Source organism: Nerophis lumbriciformis, linkage group LG11 (assembly GCF_033978685.3).
Source record: "Nerophis lumbriciformis linkage group LG11, RoL_Nlum_v2.1, whole genome shotgun sequence".
Taxonomy (NCBI): Eukaryota; Metazoa; Chordata; class Actinopteri; order Syngnathiformes; family Syngnathidae; genus Nerophis; species Nerophis lumbriciformis.
The window spans coordinates 25,044,223-25,056,385 of record NC_084558.2 but is presented as its reverse complement, the minus strand read 5'-3'; the positions used below and the strand labels follow the sequence as shown (position 1 = coordinate 25,056,385).

General features: G+C 39.6%; 1 protein-coding gene across 6 annotated transcripts in view; it reads right to left on the bottom strand.

The window, feature by feature from the left end:
• The window catches only part of LOC133610589 (ras/Rap GTPase-activating protein SynGAP-like), a 73,494-nt gene that overhangs the window by 44,791 nt on the left and 16,540 nt on the right, over positions 1 to 12,163 (bottom strand). For all 6 annotated transcript variants that reach the window (XR_009815899.2, XR_009815898.2, XM_061966997.2 and 3 more), the window contains 2 exons: positions 6,969 to 7,057; positions 916 to 1,037 (listed from right to left, as the gene is read on the bottom strand). Coding sequence is in view for 4 of the 6 variants with exons in the window: in XM_061966997.2 (XP_061822981.1) it covers positions 916 to 1,037; positions 6,969 to 7,057 (211 nt within the window). In the remaining 2 variants the exon portion in view is untranslated. The remainder of the gene's footprint in view (positions 1 to 915; positions 1,038 to 6,968; positions 7,058 to 12,163) is intronic.

Sequence of the window (12,163 nt, the reverse complement as noted above, 5' to 3'; positions counted from 1 at the left end):
GAGAAAATTAACGCGCGTGTGTGGGCAGAAACGGAAAGCCGGCTGTGAAGGCAGCTGTCGGGGCAGTGGTGCGTCAGGAGCGGCTGTAACGAACTGTGGCAGGAAGTAAGCAGGACCCCTTCTTGACCTGACCACCTCCACATTCCAACACCAGCAACTGCTTAAACGTGTGTTTTCTTTAAACATCTCCATACCCTTGCATTGTAATTATCATTTAACAATGCCGGACACCCACACCTGCCCCCAAAATGTCTAGTGTGTACTTCTCCCGAGACTGCGAGAGAAGTGGAGCGTAAGCAGAATTTTTCTTCCCTCTTTGTGCTTTCGTTGTCTTCACTTCGTGACTGGATTCTGATGGTTCTGCATAAAATTCTGACAACAATGCAAGGACAGATTCCTCTGAGAGATGACCTTGCCTTCCAATGCAAAACAACAACAATCGCAGCCCCAGGAAGTGAATGCTATTAAACATATGTGAGCAGTTTCAATAAAAAACAATAATCATTGCTGAAATTTTAACACTTGTCGCAGAAAATGATCCAGAGAAGTGAAAATCGCTGTGTGCTCAATTGGCCCTCAGTAACAACGCACAGCATTCCACAATAACACAAAACAATACTAAATGGGTTATACTCTTATAGCGTTTTTCTACCTTTAAGGTACTCAAAGCACTTTGACATTATTTTCAAAATCACCCATTCACACACACATTCACACACTGATGGTGGGAGCTGCCATGCAAGGCCCTAACCAAAACCCATTAGGAGGAAGGGTGAAGTGTCTTGCTCAAGGACACAATGGACATGACTCGGATGGCGGAAGGTGGGGATTGAACCAGGAACACTGAAGTCGCTCTACCAACCGAGCCACGTCGTCCCCAATTCAAACATTTTGAAGAGATTCTTGAAAACTAACCTTTCTTGGTCGGCGCTACGAAACCGGGGCAAGATCATTTGTCTGAAGCTGCTGGTCCGGTCCAGTTTGGGCTGACTTTTGGCCCTTTTGATGGAGCCCTTTAGCTTCCGATTGAGAAAACTCTGAAGAAAAAGTCCACACAACGATGAGTTATTGACTGACAAACAGGGATCACTGACAGCTGCGACGAGGAACTGGATCAAAAAGAGATGTTCCGTGTGGATTGTTGCACATATTGTCGCATGAGCGTGGAAGAGTATAATTCTTTCTAATGACACACAGTAACACATAAAACACAGTTCCATTGACATAAGCAGTTAACATAATCAAAGCTGAAATGGATACCAGCTATTATTGCACATTAACTTGTGACTTTGCCCAAAGACACAAGAATAATGGGTGATAAGCGTAAAGGATTTTTGTTAATTGACACCATTTTCCTCCATTTGTGTATTTTTTTTTGTTTTTATTTTTTTAAATGACAAAGAAATTGTATGGCTTGCAATAAAAAAAAACATTTATAAATTAATGTTTTTTTTTTCAAATGTATTTCTGAGGTAGAATCCTGGGTAATACTGCCATGCTTTTATTTTGAAGCTTACTTTGCACTGAACAGGAAGTCGCTGTGTGCATGTTTCAATGCTGTGAAGTTAAAGTTAAAGTACCAATGATTGTCATACACACACTAGGTGTGGTGAAATTTGTCCTCTGCATTTGACCCATCTCCTTGTTCACCCCCTGGGAGGTGAGGGGAGCAGTGTGCAGCAGCGGTGGCCTTGCCCGGTAATTATTTTTGGTGATTTAACCCCCAATTCCAATCCTCGATGCTGAGTGCCAAGCAGGGTGGTAATGGGTCCCAATTTCATAGTCTTTGGTATGCCTCGGCCAGGGTTTGATCTATCTAGGCCTGATCAATAAATCAATTAATCAAACGATAAATGTAAATTAATTTGATAACTTTAATGGTATCGATAAATTGCCATTTTCGTGTGTGTGTTTTCTTCATCTCTTGCTTTCAAACAGGGTGCAAGAGGGTTCACTCAGCACCTGAGCATGTTTATTCAATAGCAGAATTAAATGAATGGAGTGAATTTGTTTGTCATTCATCCACAAACTTTGTCTTGGTGGATCAGTGCGGCACCACTAACTAAGGATGCACTGACATAGGAGCCTCGCTAGTCGCTAGTGTGAAGCACCGCAAGGCAACACAAATTAGGAAGGGAAAATTGATCATTGCAAAGCCAAATATCTTGTGTTAGAATATTCCGGCTTCAAACGGGTGAGCAAGATAAGCCCATCAACACAGACAAACCCGGACAAAAGAGCAAGTATGCCCAATTTGATGGAAAGCGATATTAAGGTCTAAACTACCTTGCTAGTCTAAAACTATTAAAATAGACCTTACACACTTCATCTAGGTGACAAAAATAAAATAAAATAAAAGATAGCGCGCTTAGATCTTGACGGCTATAAACATTAGGGGTGTCCCGATACAACTTGTTCACTTCTGATATGAAACTAATATTGGAGCTTTGAGTATTGGCAGATACCAATATTATTCCGATACAATATCAGCACAAATCATACATACTTGTACTACTTTGTAGTGTGGAATGTTAGAAAAGGCTAGACCAAGTGTAATTCCTCAGAACAACTGGTAGGTGTGAAAAACACTAACCTATTTATTATTATCTGTCTGGAATGGACTTATGTCTTTAATTAAAATGAAGTGGTCATTTGTTTTTTAGTAAGGGTCACAATAATTAATTACATTAAGCATATGGCTCTAAGACTGTGTTTACACTGCAGGCCAAAGTGGATTAAATCTGATTTATTCACCTGAATGTTTACACTGCAAGTAAAATGTGATATTCATCAGTTTCCAGTATAAACGCGCACAAGCCCCAATGAGGCCTCGACGTCACTTGCATGCGCAGTTTTATAAAGTGAAAACAAAGGAAGTTGACCAGATTCGAAAATAAACAAGGAAGTCACTACTACTACTACAAAATAAAATATAAATTGCAACACCTTAAAAATTAGTAGGGATTTTTTTTTACGTGAAAGTAAATACAAGTAATATATTGTATGAATGAATGTATATAGTGTGATATATTTAAGAAGGTTTTAATCTTTTAATGGCTGTGAAGTAGAGACACGGCCATCAGCCTGGATCTACGTTAGCTTTATTTTTCAACTCACTTACCGGTATGCCATGTACGTAACATGTAAGCAAAAACACCGCAACGTACATGTACGAGTCTTGACGAAAATGTATTATAGTTTTCTTAATATTTTAGTGATCTAAATTGATTTAGTTTTAGTCTAGTTTTAGTCGACTAAAAGTACAGTAAATTTTGTTGACTAAAGTATAAAGTATAACTCCTATTTGTAGTTGTCGTTTAATAAGGTTATTACAGAGCATCTCAAAAACTAAATTCACTTGAAGACCAGCACTCCATGAATATATCAATAAGAACATTTCACACTAACATTACTGTTCGTTTTTTTAGCTGAAATTAAGCATTTATTTTTCAATTGCTGAATAATGATCCAAAAAAAGAAACAAACTATTGTAGTTTTATTCTACATTGTATGTAACTACACTGGCGGTAAACACTGTCCCGTTTAAACACAGCAACCAGTGTTATAAATCTAGAACATAGACATAACTGTCTTTCTTTGTGTGGTAGCTGACAAATCTGGTCTTTTTGGTTGTCAAGTTGTGCAAATAATAGCTGAACTGTGTGCCGTAGACATCGATTAAAGTGCACTGTACAGGTATCTTGTTTATTAAATTGGCGGACAAGCTTATCCATGCTCTACAACAAAAGTAGTGGTAGAGTAAGCGGTCTTGCTCCTGCTCTAGTCTTTAACAGTAACAGTAATTCAGTACAGTACGAGTAATTTAGAAATATTAGCTTTGGCCTACTTACTGTTGGATGGTTAGCCTGCAGACAGTGCATTGATATGTCTTCTCTTTTTTCCCGGAGTAGAAGACATATTATATTGAGGTGTGTAACGATATGAGAATTTCATATCACGGTTGCTGTGACCAAATTTATCACGGTTATCATTAGTATTGTTCAATGTGCTTAAAAAGTTCTTGTACACACACTGAAATCTTTTGACCAAGTTATATTTTTTTAAACATAAATAGACTGTTAGAAAACCCACAACTTTGCATATCTTGTGTTTTATATGCTTCACTGACAGTGTTTTAGTCTTTGTATTTGATCTGTATTAATGGCTAAGCTTTTATTGTTTTAAGTATTGTTTTTACCGTAGTACTTTGAGATTGATTTCAATGAAAAGTGCGTGACAAAAAAAAAATTGTTATTTATTATTACTGGTATGGGCGCTGTGTCCTACTTTGTTCAGCGGTCCTCGAACGCACCATAAAAACACTGTCTCCTTTCCTTTGAGGAAAGATCGATCATCATAGTTCCGCTCTAAAAGAGCACAGCTTTAGGATCAGTGCGCACAATTGAATATTTAGATTGTGGTATGTTTCTTAATGGCTAGCTATCTGGCAGTAGTCAGTCCGTGAGTTTATCAAAGTGCCGTACGTTATGAATCTTGGTTTTTCGATCACTTAAATTTAAACGAGTAATACTAACCGTCGGGAGATTTGCTGCGGACTGCGGTCATCAACCATAATGGTAATTGCTACATCCCTAGTAGAGATTCCCTAAAATATAGTCTAGTTTTGCCTTACAAAGACAGTAGTTCTGATTGAACCCCTTCGTGATTTATTCCCCGTCCCACTCCCACACGCAACCGTGATTGGATAGCTTGTACCACCCACCAACATTTGTCCCGTTTTTATTCGTCGACTAAATTTTCAATTAATTCCGCCATTGTTTTTGTCAACGTGCATTTGTTTTGATTTGTCCTATTTTAGTCATGGAAAAATAGGTCGTATCTCCATATATTATAGATAGCCTATTATTTGCGCACTATTGACTCGTGAAGTACCGAAAATTTGTCCGCCGAAAACAGAGGTTGTCATGACGTACCCACTTTTGTTGGCAGGCTGCGTCTATTCCTGCGCAAACGAACAGTGTTGGTAAAAAGGGTGTTAGAGTACAACGGCGTTACCAAGGCTGTTGTTTTTTTCAGTAACGAGTAATCTAATTACTGTTGCAACGCCGTTGCCGTTGCTGAGTGTGAAGTGCCGCGTTATCACAATTTGGTTGAATGAAGCGCAAAGTGTCTGGTTTCGGCACACTTTCTCTGCACGCAGAGAGCAAGGGGTATCGGTACTAGTGGAGAAATCCGCTGAAAAAAGGACACGATACACTCGTATCATCTTCCCTCATCGCTGTCCCTGCGCTGTCAGTTTCAGGCTCTGTGAATCAGTTAATATAAACATCTGTGACGTTCAAGATGCTATCAAATGTAATAGCTAATAAAATAACCAACTGAAAAATAACATCCCAGATACTTTGCCGAGTAACTCGTTACTTTTACAATGAGGTAACTGAGTTACTAAGTAAGAGAAGTAATGGGTACTATAACTAATTACTTTTTTAAGGTAAGATGACCAACACTGCACGCGAATAACGTAGTTTGCCCAAAAATGCCATCAGGTCGCAGTGCCGTTTAGACTGCTGTCACATTTGAAAATATCAGATTACAATGAAATTCCCACTATCTCCTAATGTGGCCCAAATCTAATGCAAAAATATATTTGAAGCACTTTGGAGTGTTTAGACTGGCTAACAAATATCCAATATGTGTCACTTGAGGGCAGAAAAAATCAGATTTGGTGTGCAGAGTAAATGATGCGGACACATTTGTTACTGGAAACTTTCTAGTACGCTTCTGCCTTGGATACTTTGTGTCTGTACGTATTAAGTAATATACAATTACAATTTTTTGCTTTGTTTATAATGACAAATGGTGTGTTTTAGACTGCAATATTGTTAAATTAAGAACACTTATTGTGTGCTTAGCTGTTGTGTAGCTGCGTGCTCCTAATGGCCTATAGCCTACGATGTTTACTTTTAGTAACTGATTTCACTAAAATACAAGAACATACTAACATTGTGTACTTATTGGAGGACATTAAAACAAGTAAACGAGCTGCAAGTCTGCTTAGAATGGAGATCTTAGATCAGGAGTGTCAAAGTAATTTTAGCTCAGGGGCCGCATGGAGGAAAATGGAGGAATGGCAAAATCATGGCATGATAACTTAAAAATAAAGACAACGTCAGGTTGTTTTCTTTGTTTTACTTTGGCCAAAAATAGAACAAGCACATTCTGAAAACGTACAAATCACAAATACTCCTCTGGACAAAACACTTCAGAATTGTTCAAATTCTGAGGAAATTGGTGCAGTTTCAAAAACACAATGAGCTTAGACTTCGTCTCAGTGTATCTACAGAGCCAGGATTACACTTTAAATCACAGTCTTTCTGGGATTGAACAAAAACACAACTTGTAAACTCTTCTATGTATCAAATACCTCTTTTGTCATGTCCACGTATCAATCCAGAGCTAACTCAACAAACTGTAAGAAACGGAGGTAAAAACTATTCAAAAGGTTTAAGTTCACTTTTCTCGTGTTTGGGCAACGAGGGTGCCAAATGACGATGTGTTCGAAGCAGAAGACATAAAACAGCAGGTTTTAAGTTTCATGTGGGTCGAGGAGGAAGAGCCACAGTCCCCCTTTACTGTGTAGCTCTTGCTTGGCCCCGGTATAAACTGTTTGCTTGCTTAACAGAATTGCTGTTGTGACATCCAGTGGACACATTTAGAACAGCAGTTTCTTTTGTTCAAAAAAACAAACAAAAAAAAGCAGCTCATTTTTATACTTGACAAACCCATCATGCGGGTCGGGCAGGGCCGTACGTTTGACACCCCTGTCTTAGATCCAAGCAGTTATCATCTGATACTTGCATTTGCCGATATTAGACCGCTATCCGATATCAATATCGTGTGACACCCCCTCATATGCACATGCAATTTGGAAGTCTAATTACTAGAAATCTGTTAAAAGAAAAGAAAAAACACATTTTGATCGACTTCAGCACGTTTACTGTACTCACCGGTTGCCTGAAGGACTGCGGCGTGGCATTTGGGGGAGTTTCCATGCTTGACTGTCTCACAGAGGCAAAACTTGCCCTGCGTGATTGGTCTGAGCGGAAAATGCATCAAAAAGACAAGTTTTAAAAACACAATATTAAGCGTCATGGTCAATTGTTGGTGTTTTTAGAAGTGGAGAGCACAGGCAAGTCGTTGACAAGTCAGCGTTGGACAACATTCGCAATAAGAATGAGGACAGACAACAGAACAGCCCAATATTAATGCTGCATTTAAAGCGACAGAAATTTTTTGGGTGAAAAATTAGATTTATGTTGCCTTTAGAAAGGCGTGTACCAGAGTGCTTGGGGATTATCAACAATATTTTAAATGTTACTTAAAACTTAGATTTGAGGCAGTAAAATGAAAATATGACAGAAAAAGTGGTTCAGCGTGACACAACACTTATTTTTTTATGATCATATACTGTACAACTGTCACTTGTGGTCTTTTCTACAAACTGCTCATTGTGGTATAGATTTATTTTAACACAATTCTGTGCAGGGTTGTCCCAAAGCTAAAACAATCCAAATTTCCTCCTCTTTCGTCTATTTTGGTCTTTTTTTGCCCTCGACTTTAATGACTAACGTGAGAAAAGCATCATCTGATTTCCTCCCAAAGCCTGCACGGGCTGCTCTCCAGTTTCTATTCTCAAACCCCGGCTAATTGTTTGGTATCCATGGCAACAACTCAGAGGGGTAGTATTTGAACTGTTCAAGGTGCCGGCATCGACAAGCGGTGCACGACTCTGCAAAGAAATCAGGAAGCGTCCTTTCTTGAGACATTTTCCTGCTAAAGAACGCTGCAAAGCAAACGTGATGTACAACGTGTGTGTGTGCATTGACTCGCTCTATTGTGGATGTAAATTGCTATCAGAAGAGAGGCATGTGTGTGAATGTGTGTGTGTGTGTGTGCGCGCGCGCGCGCGCATGTGTGTGGGCGGCTACAGCCTCTAGCTAGCTGTGATACTGAGGAAGAAAACTGTGGAGTGGGCGTTGGAGAGCCATGTTCGACTTTTAGCATGCATACACCTTGAATGAAATTACGACGTTTTCCCCCTAAACTGTAGGTTTTTGGGTTTAGGTAGTAACATGCAGGCTGCATGAAATGTATTACATTCAAAAATGGACTTTGCCACTGCTAAAAAAAACGTGCAGCAACACTCAACTAACATGGCTGACATGCCGCACAGTACTACACACTACACGTTTGACTTACTTGATCAAAAGTTTCAAAAGAACATGACTGAAGAATCAGGGATGCAAATAAAAAGGGGCAAAACTGAGTTTTTGCTTTTTCTTTGGCTTTTTCAAGGAACATTCTCAACAAACGGTATGCGTTTGAGCGCTAAAGTTTAGCTATGGGCAACAATTACTCGTAGGGCTGGGCGATATGGCCTTTTATCAATATCTCGATATTTTTAGGCCATGTCACGATACACGATATACATCTCGATATTTTACCTTAGCCTTGAATGAACACTTGATGCATATAATCACACCATTAAAACATTCTTCTTCATACTGCATTAATATATGCTAATTTTACACTTTCATGCAGAGAGGGAAATCACAACTAAGTCAATTGACCAAAACTGTATTTATTAAACAGTTATTAAGCAGTGGCACAAACATGCATGTCATTTCCAAAACAGAAAGTGCAAGATTGTCAGAGACATTTTAAAACAAGCTATTAATGCACTTTTGTGCATGATGTCACTAAGATGACATATCAAAACAACTTTAAAATAAAGTGCATTTTCCGTACAAAACGCCACTACAATAGTTTAAAACAAATAAAGTGCACTTTTGTGCATGATGTCACACAAGATATTTCAAAAACGGTCAAATAAAAATGAGCTGCATAATAGGAAATCAAATAGTGTATGTCCTTCGCTATGTGGTAGGTTACTGCGGACGTTATCTCCTTCTGTTTTTGACAAAATACATATAAAACCAATATAAAAAACAATATGAAATAAATATGATTAAAAACGATTTTAAAGGGTAAAACCAATTAAAACAGTAAATAGAAATCAAAATTTTAAAAACACAGAGGACCACACAACTCACGTAGTGTTAAAAGCCAGAGAATAAAAGTGGGTCTTAAGACGAGACTTAAAACACTCCACTGTGGTATCAGTTCGAACATGGAGGGGCAGAGTGTTCCAGAGCTTAGGGCCGACCACAGAGAAGGCCCTGTCTCCCCTGGTTTTAAGTCTGGTCTTGGGCACTACGAGCTGGAGCTGGCTCTCGGACCTCAGAGCGCGCGCAGGATTGTAAATTTGGATGAGGTCCGAGATATACTGAGGTGCCAGTCCATGTAAAGCTCTAAAAACAAACAGCAAGGTTTTAAAATCAATTCTAAGATGAACAGGGAGCCAGTGCAAACTCTCAAGAATTGGGGTTATATGCTGGCGTTTCCTAGCCCCTGTTAAAAGTCGTGCTGCCGCGTTCTGGACTAACTGCAACCGGGAGAGAGCTTTTTGGCTCATGCCAGCATAAAGTGCATTGCAGTAGTCCAGGCGACTTGAAATAAAAGCATGCACGACTTGTTCAAAAAGGTTAAAAGACAAAAACGGTTTTACATCTGCTAAAAGATGAAGATGATAAAAACATGATTTTAAAACGCCATTGACTTGTTTGTCAAGTTTAAAATCGCTGTCTATAGTGACGCCAAGGCCGGTGACTTTGGGATGCACATCATTTTGCAATCAGTGGGGCCGGACCAAAAACTAAAATTTCAGTTTTTCCCTCATTCATTATTAAAAAATTCTGGGCTAACCAAGCCTTGACGTTGAGAAGGGGTGTCAGGGGGCCGTGGCATTTTTAAATCGGCATATAAATTTGGCAGTCGTCTGCATAAAAGTGATAAGACACTCCATGCCTCTTAAAAATCTCTCCAAGAGGGAGGAGATACTGTATAGAGCAAACAGAATGGGGCCTAGAATAGAGCCCTGGGGGACACCACAGTAAAATGGAGCAGAAGAAGAGGTGGCGTCCCCCAGCCTGACAGAGAAGGACCACTCTGACAGATAGGATCTGAACCACTCTAATGCAGTCCCCCTGACACCCACACAGTCTCTCAGGTGGTCTAAAAGAATTGTGTGGTCGACTGTGTCAAAGGCAGCTGTAAGATATAAAAGCACTAAAATGGCAGAGCTGCCAGAGTCAGAAATTAAAAGCAAATCATTAAAAACCTTTAAAAAAGTGCAGATTCAGTACTGTGCAAAGCTTTGTATCGAGACTGAAATGGATCGAAAGTGCTATTTTCATCTAAAAAAAAGGCTGCAGTTGCGCCAAAACACATTTCTCCAAAATTTTTGACACAAAAGGTAATTTAGAAATGGGCCGATAATTTGACAAACTTGTAGGATCAAGACCTGTTTTTTTTTTTATCAAAGGCTCAACAACAGCTCCTTTACAAAGAGGGCACACTGCCAATCAAGCTGCTGTTGATGATGTCCCTAACACAGACAAGTCAATAGTGTCCCAGACTTCTTTAAAAAAAAGCGAGGGGGGACTGGGTCTGTGGGACAGGACGAGGGTTTTAGTTTGTCAACTATTCCTGTAAGCTCAGGCATCGACACAGGCTCAAATTGACAAAACAGAGCCGAGCCCACATTGAAACTCAATGGAGAAGGAGAAAGATTTGCCCGAATAGTAGCAACCTTTTCGTTAAAAAAGGAGAGACATTTTTCACAAGTTTCACTTGTCATCTCCAGTGAAGTGGCTGGGTTCGGATTAAGAAGAGAACTTATAGATTTAAAAAGAACACGTGGCTTGCTGACACTATTTGAAATTAAGTCTGACAGATATTTTGTTTACTTTGAAGCGCGATGTGGCGAGGAACGACTAACTTAATCGTTGGTGACTATTAAGACTCATTTATCTTATTTTTTTGTTATTCTTGGCGTTTTAAGATGTATTTATTTTTTTATTCCTATATAAGAATAACGCAGTACTGCCAAAAGATGTAATTCTATGAGAATAAAGTTGCATTATGAGAACTAAGGGGTGACTATTAAAACATATGCATACTTTATTCTCATAATATTACAACGTATCTTATTCCTTTCTTGGTCAGTGTGGCAGTAATGTATGCGCCACATAATGAAAAGCGCCCCCTTGACGACCTCTGCTACTGTATGCAAAAGAAATGCAAAATAAAACACGGACGTTTAAAGAAAATGATGCTCGCAGGCTTCTTTTTTTATGTTAAGAAAGTGACACTTCTGACTGTGCTGCAGCTATTTTTAGCCCCGAGGCTGCAATCACGTAAATATACAACGCACGGAAGAAGAAAAAGAAGAAAAAGGAGGAGGAAGAGCTGCAGGGTTTGAACAGCGGAGGTGGGTGTAGGGGTGGAGGTAGCAAAAGTCCAGTGTGGGTGTGAGGAAGCGTCAGAGACACAAGATCTTATTGGCTATGAAATGCCAAAAGAGTAAAAAATGTGATTCTAACATGATCCATACCAACAATCATGTGTCCTTGTGTGCTTTCCAGCAGCCATCGCTATAGCCAAGAGGACTGTGGCATGGTTGCCATGGGAACATTCTCATCATGGCTCACTCCTACCACAGTTTTAAACAACTGACTGAGAGGCAAGCTTGCAAATAAGCAGACTGATGACAGCATCCGTTTAACGCTCGGCGGGTTTCTTTCCTTTTTCCTAATATAGTCTCACGACTAAAAAGGCAAGCCGACGATTCCTTTCCTCCTCGCTTCCCTGGAAGCCGAAGGGAAAAAGCTTCAAGAAAGTCAAAGCTGAGAGGTGAGCGAGGATTGAGTCTGAGGCACTCGTGTAAATCTTCAGAGCAGCCAATAAAACACGAAAGCACTTGAAATAAATAACTGCAAAGCTGAGCGGCGGAACAAGAGCAGCAGAGCTTGTTAAATAAAGCTTCCTTCAACTGAAGGCTTTGACAGAAAGTTGAGAGAGAGTGACAACTCCAGGAAGACACGTTAGAAATAAAGCATGAAGGAGTGAAGTCAAATCTATGTCTACCTTAACGAGCAAAAAAGGAGCTCAAGCTTCCTCCAAACTATCAAATAAGAGCCAACAAATGTCATGAAATGACAGTTTTTAGAATGTTATACACCACGCCTGTGGATTTTATAGGGGAACTGCACTTTATTTTTTGCCTATCATTCACAGTCCT